Genomic DNA, 16,297 nt, shown 5'->3' on the forward strand with positions numbered 1-16,297 from the left:
AGCCACTTCCTGCATTTGCCTAAGAAAATCCACTCAAAATCTCACTCAGTAACAATGCGAGCGCTCGGCAACAGATGTGTCTCAATTGGGCGTGCACATGTGGCAAGAATCACCACCGCAGTCACGGGCGACCCAACCACCACCACTGTTGTCAGACATTAGCGCCGATGAGCGCCTGGCTGCGTGTCGCAGTACCGCTCAGCATCCACTCAGTAGCAGTTCATTTGTCGCAGACCGATGGTTAGCCAGATAGTCGGCTACTGTGTAACTCAATTGGATTAACGTCGCACAACAAAACCGAGTGACAGTATAGCCGGCTGACACAACTTTTAGACCACCAGAGCGCCTGCAACCCCTTGCATATATCGCGTTACGTTTGTTCTATGCGGTACTGTTTATCCGACGGCGACGTCGAGTGAGTGTGAATGCGCATTGGTGTGCGAGTGGGGTGCGTAGCAAATGGCTGACTCAGAGCAAGTCAGCTGCGTCCACCACCCCTCCTCGTACTTACGCACTGCGTATACGGCGGCAACGCGAAATCAGTAACAGTCCATTGGCTGCCATCAGAGTTACAAGTACTTAAACGCTGTCAAGCGGACGGAAGGCAAAGGTCGATCGGTCGTCGCTCATAAATCGCTAAATACTTCCGTGTCTGCATTCGATGTACGCGTACCGCTGACCGTTGTCTCCTGTCACATCGTACAGTGGTCCAGTGTCGGTTGCAGCGAATAAAAGTATTTGCTCAGCGCTAACGAGCGCCATTACAACAAGTGAACGCGTAGTGTAAGGTATAGCCGCGAAGTCAATGAGCATCTGTACTCCAGCATAGTGAAAAAGAACTGAGTAGCCGCACGGGTCGCGACGTCTTGTGTTACGTGACTAATAAGTGGACAAGTATTGAAAAACTAAACTGGAATATTAAAGAAAAATTAAAACCAAAGAATATTTAATAACTTAGTGTGTTTAAAGTGTTTCCGAATCTCTCCGGCAAAATGGTGATGCTCCAGTCGCCACCGAAAAGCGCCAATGTTTTGCCAGCGAATGCCGTCGGCGGTCAGCTAAGTCCCAACTCGAATCCCGATTCACCCAAATCGAACACCTCACCGGAGGTGGCGTGCAGTAATGCCGACGGTGCTGCCACGCCCACATCCACAACGTCTAGCGCTTCGCTAACACCAAAGATACCGAAATTCATTATAAGCCAACAATCTATAGCAGCTGCGACCGCTGCTGCTACCGGCAACAATAGCGGTACACTAACTGCCGCCGGAAAGTCGCCTCACTCCAATGGCGATAGCCTGCGCTTTTCTCTCGAACGTCTTAAGCAGATGACAGAGCTGAAAGTGGTGAATCACCTCAGTCCAACGGCAGCTGCCAGCGGCTCAGCTGAACAGGAGGATGCGATAAAGTGCAACAACAACAACAGCAACAGTGTTAGCAACAACAATGCTAATGGTATCTCTACCAACAGGCACGGCAATAGCAGTAATAGCAGCAATAGCGACAATGGTCACTCGCTTTCACCACCAGCCACTTTTTCCAGCCCGCCCCATCAAAATCTACTCGAATTCAATGACACCACTTGCCAGCTGCCGCGGCCCGAGCCTTTGCCCCACCCGCATGCCGCACTGCTGCAACAACATCCACATCTCTTACAAAATCCACAGTTCCTTGCGGCCGCAGCCGCTCAACATCAACATCATCATAATCTCCATCAACATCCGCATCATCATCTTCATCCGCAACAGCCTACTAATCATTCGCATTCCCACCATCCATTAGCAGACTTTCATACGCTGCGTCCACCGTTGTCCACAATGGCTGGTTTGCCGCCGCCACCAACACAATCTGTAAATTCGCATCAACGTCTCCCATCACCCGCTAGTTCACCACTTTCGCCACCCACGTCACCATTTCAACCGCATTCCGAACAGCCGCAAACAACGCCACAACTGCTGTCACCAGTGCAACCACAACATCAGCATCAACACCAGCACCAGCAACAACATTCCGCACACTCGTCTTTTACTTCCTCGTCATCCTCCTCTGCACCTAATGCCAATGTCGCATTTTCGCCCCAACAACAGCATCTACTGTCAACGCCACCCTCATCAATGTTACTCAGCGCTCCTCATACCCTTCCACATGCCACCCAATTGGCCAGCTGCAGTCCCTCGTCAACACTTACGGCGCCACATGATATGGATCTGGAAAGGATTAAGTTGGTCGCCGCACAGGCTGTGGCCGCTCGTTCTACCGTGACATTGGGCTCAGCTGTAACTGCGTCGAGCACCTCCTCCGCCGCTGCTGCTGCCTCTATGGCTGCTGCAGCAACCGGCTTGTGTTTACCATCATCGAACCAGCGTCCGGACCTTAGTGATTATGGATTTCGAATACAGTTGGGTGGGTTGGCGGCGGCAGCAGCAGCAGCTGCGGCTACTTCACGCCAAATTGCGGCGGCAAATTATGCGAGAAGTGATACCAGCGAGGAATTAAATGTGGATGGCAACGATGAGGACAGCAACGATGGATCACACGACACGCCAACGGTGAGTTTTGTGAGATACTCGAATGGAGTTTGTGTAATCTAAATAAAACAGCAAGTCGAAGTGATTTCGTATTTTTGTACGATGTAATCGATGCGAGGAAAGCATCTGGCTTTATGAGAAAATACTTTTTTGTTGCAACCGCCAATGCAGTTTTGGGCGCACAGTTTTTCTAGGAGTCCCTTATATCATTTCAAGAAATAATTCACTACATTTATTTTTAAATTATCGGGAATGTCGTATTAATGAACAAGAAAAAATGTTAAATTTGAAAGTCGTATTTATGTACATATATAATATTCCACAAAAAGTGAACTTTTTACTACAACTAAAAACTACCAATGGATATTTTGTCATGAATAGTTTTTATTTGTTAGACACATTCGGATTTTGCTTCGATTACCAAATGTGCTATGTGTCCTTTCACGCGTGCTATTTATGATGGTGGTAACAGCGGTCTGAACGGCTTCAATCGATTCGTGGTACTGTTCTTTCATCTCGAGCGTAGTTTTGGCAAGTGAAGTAATGCAGTAGTAAAGGCGGTGAATGAAGCAGCAAAATTCATGCCCCACTCCTGACCTATGAAATACAAAAGGGACCAGAATAAGTTCTTATACAAAATTCCCTAAGAGTAAATGAATATAATATTCAATCTTACTTCTCTACACGGCTTTAGCATTACTTTCCTCTGCTGACCTCAATTCAGACTCATATCCAAAACACCAAACCGAAGTAACGATCCAAATCCAAATGGAAGTAACGAGTGTTTTCAGAAAGTTTGAGTTCCTACGCGCACATGGAATGATGACCTTACAGTATTTAATTCGCTAGATGTTTGTCGCATTTTAGCTTGTGAGGCATAAACCTTCTAAAAACTTTGTGAAAACCTGACTGACGGTTCAGGCAAAATGCGACACAGAGTTACTTGAAGAACTACCGCTTCCATTTCGATGATCGTTTGTGAAGATTTATTACTATTATTATTATTATTATTATTATTGTTATTATTATTGTTATTATTTTCATTTATTGTTAAATTTGTATACGAATATAAAGAGACAGCTGCACTAGCTGGACGGATCCTCGACTGGCTCGAACAAAAGTCCAACTCTGTACTATTTTTTTATGAATAATCTAGAAATGCAATATTTCTTACAGCATGTGAAAAGCAGATTAATGCTAAAAAACCAATCAACTTAAACTTACACTTTATTTATTTCATTCTAATGAAGAAAATGTAGCATTTTTTACAGTTTACAGAGAAACATATTCGAGAAAACTTAGAACCTAGTTAAACATATCAGTTAGTAACTTTCCAGAGCTTTAAATACAATGGGCTTTTTAGCCTGAGTGTTTTAGGAGCCACCAAATCTCCTGGTGCTCCTTGGCTCGACCTCTTCAAATTCAATTCAATTCAACTTCAATTCAATTATGACTTTGTGGCAAAAAAATCTATGGCAATATGATTTGAAAGCGAATTAATTTATCACAAAATTCTAGAAATCGGAGAATCAATCACCTGACTTATCAAATCAAAAACGGGTGTGAGGAAGTCAATAGTCCATCCACAATCTCGTGATTTTAGATGAATGAGCAAGCACCGAGTTTTATAGATCAGAATTGGATCAGTCAAATGCAAAGAAAGCAAAACATAATGGACAAAGACTTTCTGAATACGTTCAAGCCTACTAATATGACAAGCTTAATATGGTCTTGGGGCTCTCTATGAAAATCTTTTATTAATATTTTTTAAACATAATATCTTTGAAATGTTGGCCGGAACTGCGCCGTAATTCGGCCATCTGTAACCCCCAATTTTGAATGACTCTCGACTCGCTGGAAGACTCCGGTCAGTATCTCGTGAATAACTCTAGTAATGTTGGCTTCCAATGCCTCAATCGAATCTGGTTTATCCCCAAAGCATTTAGACTTTACATACCACCACAAATAAAAGTCCAAAGGTGTAATATATACGATCTTGCTAGCAAATCCACTGGTCCAAGACCAGAGATAAAGTGCTCACCAAAACGACGACGCAGTAAATCCATTGTTTCACAGGCTGTATGGCAAGTAGCGCCGTCTTCTTGAAACAAAATGCAGTGAAAATCACGGGCATCAATTTCGGGCATCAAAAAGTCGTTTATCTTGGCGCAATAGCGTTAATCACACACTGTTACATTGGCGCCAACCTGGTCTTTGAAGCCCATAGGCCGCACCAAACTGTTGTTTTCAATAGATGGCTGTTTTTGAATGGCTTCGGGTTGCTTTTCCGCCTAAATAGGGCACTTAAAATTGTGTATTTAGTTTGACAATAGTCACACGTCATCTGTCAAAAAAATTCGATAACAGCTTTAGAGCACATGGACCAACAAAGACTGAACCAAAATCGTCGAATAAAAGTAAGCACAGAATATGACTTTGCCATGGAGTAGCTTGAATGTATTTGAAAATAGAATCTAGAGTCAAATATCACACCAAAGTCAATAATTTCACTATGGTTAGATGGTTGAGCTTGTGAGAGAGGCTCAGCACCATAAAAAGTAAATTTTTTTAGTACTTTTAAAAACTGCCAAAATGGTTTTTTTATTATAATTTAGTTATTTTTATTCGATTTTCAAAAGCCGTATGCCATTTGTGCACCGAAGTCGTGTCCGCATATAATATTTTTATTTAATAAATCTCCACTTTAAAATTTATTAAAAACTTGCTGTGAAAACGTTTTGTGAAATTCATAAACAAAAAATTACAAAACTTCCAACATTTACCATATATCGGGTGTTTTTTAAAAGCTTGAGAACTTAAAATGATAATACAATACAGAAATACAAGGAATAATAATCTTGTAGATAATTTCATGGCATTAAGTTTCTAAATATGATATCCGCCATATGTCCGTCTCGACTGCGAGTTACATAGTGCATGCGATCAGTCCAATTTTTGACTACTTTTTTGTATAAATCTGGCCATATGGCGTCAATGGGGACTTGAATATTGTAATACATCGATTGTTAAGCGCGCTGTATGGCAATTTGCACCATCTTGCTGGAGCCAAATGTAGACGATTTTAGTTGATTATATTTTGGAAACAAAAATTCAGTCAGCATTTTTCAATAGCGCTTGCTATTCACCGCAATGTCAGCTCCTTCCTCATTTCAATTTTTTTTATCGTTTTTCAAAGTAAATTTCCATAATTTGGAAGCGTTGTTCTGGTGCTAAACGATTCATGATGATTTGCCAAAACTTACTGAACAGAAATGTCAACACAGTTTGCCACTCTCAGCGGTCAAAACATACTTATCGTTATCGATAGTTCTCATGCAGCTGAAAAAATACCCGATACATACTTATATTATTTTATGTATCTAAACTAAAATTACAAAATTTACGGTGTATTTCGCGAAAACGTATTCCTTTTCGGCTTTAAAAAAACTTGCCGTGCTTTTAATTTCCACGCCATATGCGATGCGTTTGAAACCTTATGATATTTTCTGAAAGCCTCAAATACATACACACATATATGCTTATTTAAATAAAGTAAGAACGCAATTGTATTCTACTAAAAGTTTACAAATAATCAAGATTTTTATCAAATTGAAAACTGGACTGGCCACTTTTAGTGATAAAATAGCCTAGTCCTCTACTGTGAGCAATGTAATGTAAAGAGAAGTCAGCTGTTTAGTGGAAGAAACTGCTGAAAGGAGCCCGTAAAAACGTACAGAATTCAGTTTTTCATTATTTTTACATATTTTAAGCTACGTATTTACATGAAATCGAAAACTGATCGTTGTAGCGTTTGGCCTTCTATGCAGCTTTAAATACAGCGCTAATACTAATACTAATACGGGTAACCGACCCGGTCTAATGAGCCATCGACTGGTTTTTCTTATTATTTTTAATGATATCATGCAGTTTTTCGTAGATTTCTGTTAACAATCCACTCTCTGGATGACCTGACCTTGCATCATCCAAGGCGTTTGCACCACTGATTCTTGAATCAATTGGTGCGTTTCGATAAAACTGCGACCAAGTTTAGCACGAAGGTGATTCGAAGCTCTTTGTTTGAAACTAATTTTCCGACAGCAGTACAAATTATACCACTAAAAATGTCATTAATGTTGGAAGAGTATATCAAATTAAGCAATTTTACAGAATAACTATCTATTAAAAGTTCGTTCTGTAAAAATAGAGAGCCATTTATACAGGCTTATCTGACAAGCATTCAGTTGGTTGCGGGTTCGATGTCCACTGTGGACATTAAACATCCAATGATAGATAAATATTTTCTAATAAGCATCAGCGGTCACTATAGAAATTGCTAAACTTCCTGGTGCAGTTCCTACATGGAAAAGTGTTCTTAAGATCCATCCAGGAAGCGGCATAAAATTTTGGATCCCTTTGTTTGCAGAACACCATCAAGTCGCACAAATTACTTTTTAGAGAGGAAGCTCACCCAAATTTCTAACAGAGAATTCATGCAAAACTTACTATGCGGCTTTTTACCAATATTTCCCGTCATGTGAAATTATAAATAAATTGTTAGCCTAAGGCTAAGAAATTTCAATAGAATTTTTATGGTACAGCTTAAGAATAAAATCTTTCCTAAATAAGGACAAAAATGGTTTCTTCTTAATATGATTAAGCTTTCTTTATAGTCAATAATTCTTTTTTTAAAATCTAATAAAGGGTTTTCCAAAAAGAGGTGTTAATTTGAATAGCCCGCTATTTCGGTAGGTTGTCACTTTTGAAGCTGTCATTTTTTGATACTTGACAAGTAGAAGCTTCGCCATTAATAAAAATGGAACCACACGCGCTTAAACAATCTATTGAAATTATTAAAATTCACTATAAGAACAGTGAAAATTTGGCAGAGACGGTTTGTAAAACATTTTTGGGTCACCGTGAAGCACCTTGTCGAACCACAATTCAATGGGTGCATTGACTTTGCATGGTTTTAGAAAGTTTGGATAAATTTGGCTCATCATTTGTTGTTTTAAGTTTCAAACCCGACTCTAAATTTTCATTTGTTTGTTGGCTTCTTACATTACTTTCAATTATATTCATGCAAGAGAAGAAGAAGATAGTTAAGTCTAATGCCAACTTCTTCACCTCACTGCAGCAATCTGGAAGACTAATCCATGCGTCGAATATTCGTGCCCCAAACGTTGCATTTCTTTAAAGCTGTCCACTTTTGTTGCGTATGCACGTACATACATAACTGGACCTCCAACTCTTCCACCTTGCTTTTTTACTCTGTAAATTTTCCACTGCACAAAGCTTTACTTTTTAAATCGATCAACTGCATCCCTAGAGATGCAGTATCAATTCCAAATGTTGCTCAAATCTTTCAGCAAATTGAACTTTATTTTTTTTTATAACTGTGTAATAGTTTCATTTACTGCTCTAAACACCTTCTGAAAGACAATTAATTTTTCTTCAAAATAAACCAATTCTTCTACCAAAACATAGGCTTGATTCGCCTTTTCTTGCAGTTTTAGATTCAGCTAATTTAATTTCGCTTTGATATTCACCATAAAGTATATTAACATTTTTGCAACCATTTGTCGTTCTCTAATTCAGGGTGATTAATGCCTTCAACGTTTCAATACCTTAGCTTTGGAAAGCCATCGCACTTTATTGTGAATAAGGAATACCTGAGTCTCCATTTCGTTTAAGAATTGTTTACAGTCAGTTACAAGTGGCTGAGAGGTAGAATCGGTAACTAATCCTCGTTACCCGATTAAAAGCGATTTTAAAATAATTTTTTTTGTAATAAAATAAATAGTAATTGTGCATGGTACTAAAGAGACGCAGCTTCACATCCAAAGAACCGCATGTGGCGAAATACGAGGATGGCCCAATAAGCGCCTGAAAATTACGAAGCATTGTAAAAAGTGCACCCAACCCTGCTTTGAAGTTATCGGACGACTTCTTATTGATATCCAAATATTCATGAATGTGATTATGAATGTTCTTGCAACTTCTCTCACCGTTAGCCAAATATCATGCGTTGACCATACCGACCACTTTTGACCGAACAATTGAGTAAAACATGGGTATCTGGTTCCAATCGATAATTAGGAGTCTCAGAATAATAACCAAGCTTTTTTTAATATTTTGTGTATGTTTCAGGTTTCTAAAAAAATAACATTATCCACTTCTCGATGCGTTTCTGCATCACTTCATCGAACAGATATGTATACAATTTTGATTTTCCTCTTGATAATTTTTAATTAAAATTGAAATCTTGAATCTTGAGTCTCTTCACAGAAGAGTGTCAGGTGAAAGCTTTCAGTGGGTTTATTTACCAAAAGCTTTCTGATACAACTCTGTGCCGAACTGAGTTTTGAAAGCGTTAAATGGTTAATTGTTTAAATTTCCACCACAATTGCGTACAGTTGAATGCGTTTACTTTGGTTTTGCACTTTTCACTAAGTACTTAAAGCCCATTTAACACTAGAGTAAATGAATATCTTGCGAAAACAAAATAAGGAACTTATTTTAATATTCAGATGAGGTTTCTAATTTCAATTTCATTTCTTTCATCCTCTTAGGCTTGCCCTGTTGATCTGACGAGATCGGTGCCAACCTCTGCTTCAACAACATCGTCGGCGACGAATGCGTCAACGGAAAAGGAAGCCACAAAGCGGTTAGCGTTTTCAGTGGAGAACATCTTGGACCCAAACAAATTCACTGGCCGAAATGGTCCATCCGGACATTATGGCGGTCGTGGTTGGGGCTCAAGCAGCAGTAATGCCGATCGAGATGATGAAATGCATGACGACGAGCACAGTGAAGATATGTCGGGTGAGTTTAACATGTAAATGTTAATGTTTATTCAAGAAAAACAGAAAGAAGTTGGAAAAGCATCCGAAAGAAAACAAAAAGGTTAAAAGTATCCCAAAAACCAAGATGAACTAGTTTCAACGAATGAGTGATGTGTCGATTTTTTTCATTACTCTTCAATGTGCACATTTCTAGTTACTGAATTGCCTTCCAAAAAGTGGAGTATTGAAATAAATTGTTAAGTACAGCTACCGCCTGTATAATCTGCCTTGGTATTTATGTATGGTATTGCAGTGAATCCTACTGTAGCGGGTTCTGTTTACCAATTTCTTTACGTCTATGTGTCGATCTTTCACTCGAGTGGCTCGCCGAATATTTTTTATTCTTAAGGTCTGACCAGGTTGAACTTCAGCTCCAAAGTGGGCAACTGAGATCATGAACACCAAACTTGGTTCATTATTTCCATATTTACTTATTATCACTTTCAATATACGCCATTCCTCTATCTCTGCAACTCTTCATATGACTCTTTGACACACAGCTGGAAATGTTTTTCTGCAGGACGCGTGTCACGTACTCTTTCCCAACCGGAGCTACTCCAAATCTTGTTCTTTTTAACGCAAAATCCACAGTAGAAAACAAAAAAAATCCGCACGACTTTCTGCTGAAACTATATAAGTTGGTATCTTTAATTTTAATAAATAACAAATTTTAATAAATTACGATAATAATACATAATTCTCGCTGTGAAATTAAGTGGAGTTTTAGATCAAAGATAGTCCGAAAAGGACACAAATTTCTACCAAACTGCCACTATGCAAAATATATTATAACATTATTTTTCATCCAAATTCGACCTCTATGGCTTTGCAATGGATCAGCTGCAGCAACGACATTCTCATTGACAAGCAACATAGATTTAAATAAAAAAAACTGTTTTAAAAGAATTTTTACCAGATAGTGTGATAATGACACCCCGGCAGCCTGAATCTGTGTGGGATTTTGCAAATCTTGGAAAACTTCCTAGGATATTCATAAAAGTATTAGGTAGGTACCCATGTAAAAGCTTGGTATTTCGGCTTTTCTTATATCACCCCACGTCATTACAAATTTGTTACTGGCAACGCAGATTATAGGAACATTAACGTCAAACGACGACTTGTTTCCATTCACCAACATTTTTTTTCTCGCCTAGGTCTTAGTGCTTTCTCTAAATTCATTAAAAATCAATTTATTTTGTGCTGTGTTGTGTCATCTCAATTTGAATTTTGAAAGGCATGTTAGTTACTTACAAAGTAATTAGTAGACGTATATTTTTTTTTAAATAGAGATTCAAAAACTTAACCTCATGTGGCGAACTTAAATAATTTTATTTTTATTTTCCTATACACATATCGGGTGTTTTTTAGCTGCATGAGAACTATCGATATCGATAACTGTGGTTTGGCAGCAGAGAATGGCAAACTGTGTTGAGATCAAAGGTTTGGCAAACCATCACGAATCGTTTAACGTGACGCATATTTGCTGATCGGGCTCATTTAGATTTATTATTCAGATTTATTCGAAAAGTAGTAGTTGTTGTTATTGTAGCAGTATAAATATTCCCTATACATATACGAGAAATTCTGCTGGAGGAACAGTCCTTGGCCGAATATAAGTCCGGGTCGTTCCGGTAATGTAGAACCGACTCTCGTGCAACGGGAAAAATTGTCAAAAACGGGACTGACGGAAGGGACAATGAAACTCGTAGCGGCGGCCATATACCAAATATCATATTCAAAAAATAAATTCCATGAAATTATCTTCCAGATTATAATAAAAAAATTGTTCCAATTATCGTAAAACCAAAAACAAAAAGAGGAAACTGTCTACAAAGGTTTCTTGCTGCACAAAAAACATGGCCTGAGACCCAGTTGCGACTTCTAAAGCCGTTTATCAGCTTGTTGCCAGCAACGAGTGTGGCAAGAGCAATAACATCGACCAGTAAAGAATTTTGTGGAGTGGCACCCAAACGTTAAAAAAGAAAACTTCAGGAGTTTCTTACCACAGAGAACGCTGAAGAGTTTACGCCTGGTGCTGAAATTGGGTTTAGAAGAACAGCATAAAAAGATGCTGCCAATTTAATAAAATAATTATATCCCTCGTCCCCAACGCGGGCCACTAAAATATAGAAAGCCCAACGAATTGTGAGATATTCCTTAGGTCAAATTGACTCCAGTGCGGGCCTTGCCTCAACCAGTTGATGCAAAATTGAGCTAAAGTTGGCTGTAATATAAATAATTACCAATAAAGATGTCTCCAATAGTTATTTAAAATCGTCAAACCCGTCATTTTTCATTGCAACTAGGCAAGGCCTAACTCCCTCCCCATTGAAACTATATCGCTATTAAAATCTCTAGAAAACCCTTTTATGAGTGAATCTGTTTATTGAGTGGAAAATGATGATGATTTGATGTAAATGTTTCACATCTTTTTTCGTATATACAATATAATACATACATAAGTAGGTATAAATATGTACACATAAAAATAAAAATAAAAAAATTAGAAGGCCCGTATTGATTTGAATGTTTTTTGTTCTGTTTGATTTGTCGCAATACAGGAATGGCTTAGGAAAAAACGAGAATTTAAGAAAAAAACAGAGTTCTAATTTGATTTGGATAACTTTTGGTTCGTTTCAATTACTTCAGTTCATTTATATATATTTTTATTATTTAATTGGCGCGTACACCCTTTTTGGGTGTTTGGTCGAGCTCCTCCTCCTATTTGTGGTGCGCGTGTTGATGTTGTTCCACAAATAGAAGGACCTACAGTTTCAAGCCGATTCCGAACGGCAGATATTTCCATGAGGAGCTTTTTCATGACAGAAATACGCTCGGAGGTTTGCCATTGCCTGCGGAGGTGCGACCGTTATTAGAAAAATGTTTTTCTTAATTTTGGTGTTTCACCGAGATTCGAACCTGCGTTCTCTCTGTGAATTCCGAATGGTAATCACGCACCAACCCATTCGGCTACGGCGGCCGCCGTTCAGTTCACTTAGACTTGTAAAATTCGACGCTTGAAAATTGTTATTATGTATTTATCAAGTAGAACCAACTAAGTACAGAAAAAGTGTTGCAACTAATATTAGTTTTATTCCGTCGTTTTCTTACTTTTGGGGGTTCCAGAGCCCCCGCAAAAACTATTACAAGTTTTTTTATAAAGCATGGGATATCATTTTTTGGGCATTTTGGTTGGGTTTAAGTACTTCCATTGCTTTTGTTATATATGACATTTTAGTCGTGTTTATATGTGCAGTATGTAGGCAAATAAGACTTCTGGGTAGCGAATATATTTTCCCTATATATGATGAAATTATGAAATGAAAAGCAATTAAAGTGTGCCTATATGTAAATATTTTCCCTATGTATGATGAAATTATGAAATGAAAAACAATTAAAGTGTGCCTATGTGTAAATGTGTATGTATGTCAGTTATCATTAAAATCACAAAATCGTATTCCAAAATGGAGGGCAAGTAAAAAACTCAATTCAGATTTTAATCAAATCGTATTTCTAAATCAAAGAGTGGTAAGAATGTAGAAAAGTGAAATAAAATATCTCTAGAGGTATTCTCATCTCTAGCCAGCAGTCGTCAATGCATTTTATTTGTAGCAAATTTTAGTTATCATTTTTTTTTTTCTGCTGAGCCATAGAAAGAATTCGTTTCCAACATCAATGGGGCCTCGTCTCCAGGGTATTTTTTTATTTGACTTTGGCTGTTGTTTTTGTTTTGATTCTCTTTTAATGTTGCAAGAATGTTTGCCTTTTTTTGGTTTTTTTTTTTTGGAAGCGTTTTCCACACCTTTGTTTTTATGCAACGTCCATGAATGAAATGTACTCCTGTATTGAGTTGCTGGTGTATTGACTATGTTTGTGAAAGAGATTGTTGGTTTATGGCTTGTTTAGATTTGCCTATGCATTCAGATTCTGCTCACAGTTACGTATCAACTATACGAATGAGTACTTCACAGCTTACTTTTAATTTTGCATATATACATATGGATATATACAAGTATTACGTTGCAAAATTTGCTTCCATATTTGAAATTTTTCTGTGAAAGAGTTACATATTTTTGCGCACTCACCTTTTTGAAAACAATTTTTTAGACAAATGTAAGTGTACTAAAAATTTTCGTTTTACTGATAAATTAAAATTTGTATTACATATGTATGTGCATGCATATACTCAGATGCTTGCCCACCTAACTGCACATATAGGTACGAGTATTAAGGTGTATGCGTGTCAAATGTTTACGGATTTTCCAACTAATATATTAAATTTGAGATTTTTTTAATTTTTCCATAGAAATAAAATTTTAAACCCACTCCGAACGCCAGATATTTTTCATGAAGAGTTTTTTCATGGTAGAAATACACTCGGAGGTTTGCCATTGCCTACCGAGGGGGATCGCTAATAGAGTTTGGTGATTCGTGCACGGAGTGGTAGTCACGCACCAACCTATTCGGCTACGGCGGCCGTGTGTCGATAGGGTGATTAATTTTGCGCCACATTGTAGTGATATCATTGTATGCAAATATAATTAAAAAAAATCTTAAAATGTCGAAATAAGGCGAGAAGCAAAAATGATTAATCAATTAATAAAAAGCGCATCGAACAAGTTACTTTAATTGAAGACAAATAATTTTGAACCTGGCAATTATATTATTGAATTAATAAAATTCACCTGACAAGACAAGAAGTCTAATTCACTTAACAAGACAATTCTTCACAATTTTTACTACAAAAAGTGCATAGTTATTTACTTTTTTCCTTCACTTTTTCATATTTTAAACTTAAGGGGGGAGCCTGGTTTATGAGGTCTAAAAATTGCATCTCTTTGCGATTTTTGTTTTTTAAGGAAAAAATTAATTTAGCACTGCAAAGTTTTTTCTATCTTTTAATGAACATATAAAAAGTATAAAAAATTGTTGTACTGGTTAAAATAAGTTGAAAAAAATGTTTAACATAGAAATTAGTAGAGCTCTGCAACGCTGGAGCTTCCAACTGGCGTACAAGATACAGCTCGTAATTATTATCTAAAGCAAAAAATTCAAATGGATTTCTAATTATCATGATTTTTTATTCTAGATGAACTAAGAAAACTGAGATAAATTCCAAAATTTCAACTTTTTGGAGGTTTTAAAGAAAAAAATGTCTTTCTATAAAAAAAAAAATTCACTTCACTTTGGTATAAAAATCTTGAAAAATTTTTTTTATCTATTATATTTTGTTAGTTCAAATATAAGAGAATTTAATACTGAAGGGAACAAGATATGATTCATTTCAAAAGGTTCATTAGTTTTTTTTTCATTCATGTACGCCAATTCAAAAAAATCATAAAAATGAAAAGTCGAGAAAAGAAGATAACGTTTGTACTATAGCTGTCCGGTCACAGCGTAACTACCTAACGCTAGCCTACCTTGGGCTTTGTATCTACGGAAATATTGAGAATTAGGCTCTTTAACTTTGTGTGAATATTCTGAAATATATTAGGAATCGCTTAAAACGGCGGAAAAAATTGATTTTTTTTACCTTATAAACCAGGCTCCCCCCTTAAACTGCGTGCCTGACCATCAGAGGCTAATTATCGAACAGCTGATTATTATTTTGTCAATTACCGATCAATTTACGTAACTTGAAGCAGCGACACTTCTTTATTTCACGCTTAGGCGCTTTTGTTGGATGTACAAAAACAAAGTGCGCGTAAAACAGCCAAGTAAGGAAGCTCGATGTGAATACCCCTAGGCCAGCTGATAGGCAAAATTTGTACAGCGCGCGTAAACACACAAATATATGCGATTCGTTAATTCAAACGTTTAGACGAATACCTTTTTGGAAGATTTATAATTTTAGCAAATGGCAACGTACGTCAGACATATTTGACACTTGTGGCCTAGACAACTGCAGTGTACAAATCAATGACTCAAAATCATGTTTTTTTTTTTTTTTTTAAATTAATAAAAAAAGTCATTTAAAAACTATATTGGGTATTAATTTTGCGCCACCTTCTTTCTCTTCGATATCATCATCAGCATCATTGTCATTTAGCTTTACAACCCGGTCTGGGTTTTAGGCTTCTCTACAATGTTCCTCCCCAAATTTTTTTAGTTAGTTATTTCCAGCGTTCATAAATCTTCTTCTATGTATTCCATGAGTCGTCTATGCATTATTAGTTTTTGAGCACGCGTGTCTTCTATTCTTAGAATATGTCCAATCCACCTGTGCCTTAGGATTTTGATGCATTTGACAATTTCCTCGCCGTGCATAAATTGGAGTAACTTCTCGTTGTTTTGTATTATATAATCACCTCTCTCTTTTAGCCTGGGCTCATATATCCTCTTGCGTATCTTTCTCTCAAAGGCTCTAATGGGTCTCACTATTGTTTTCATGTACTCAGCTTGCAAGTCCTTAATAATATCTTCGATTAAAATAGGTGCATATGGCCTATGTTTTATGTATGTTTTATTTACAGTAATTATTCGGACCTGAATACACTCTCTAGCGCGATTGTCGTTTGCATACTTTAATTACACCTTCAAAAGTGGATTGACTTAGTACTATGTTTTGCGGCCTTCTTCTCTCAATGCTTCTAGACAACACCTAATATTTAGTTCTTTGTTAATTGACCACGAGCCCAACTCTCCCTGCTTTTGTCTCTGTGTTTTTCGAAAGTATTTATTTCCATATATTTTTTTTATAAATATATAAAATTTTTTATTTTTAGTATAATTTTATTGTTCTACAAACCTTTAACAGTGTTTAAAATACCTTTAAAACTTCTTTATTTTGAACGTTTCCGCTGATTTAAAAAAAATCAAATAACATTTTCCGCGCTATTTTCTTAGGAAAACATTTAACAGTCCCTCAAAAACTCTAGTTTTATGATCATTTGACTTTTTGTAATCTTTTTTTTTTATCCCAAACAT

The 16,297-nt window shown here is 37.2% G+C and overlaps 1 protein-coding gene across 1 annotated transcript in view; it reads left to right on the forward strand.

The window, feature by feature from the left end:
• The first annotated feature begins 298 nt into the window (after positions 1-298).
• LOC128855098 (homeobox protein slou) overlaps positions 299-16,297 on the forward strand; it is a 58,930-nt gene continuing 42,931 nt past the window's right edge. Inside the window, exons 1-2 of the mRNA XM_054089725.1 lie at positions 299-2,549; positions 9,098-9,350. Coding sequence (XP_053945700.1) covers positions 993-2,549; positions 9,098-9,350 — 1,810 coding nt within the window. The 5' untranslated portion in view covers positions 299-992. The remainder of the gene's footprint in view (positions 2,550-9,097; positions 9,351-16,297) is intronic.

This window comes from Anastrepha ludens, chromosome 2 (genome assembly GCF_028408465.1).
Source record: "Anastrepha ludens isolate Willacy chromosome 2, idAnaLude1.1, whole genome shotgun sequence".
NCBI classification, from domain to species: Eukaryota; Metazoa; Arthropoda; class Insecta; order Diptera; family Tephritidae; genus Anastrepha; species Anastrepha ludens.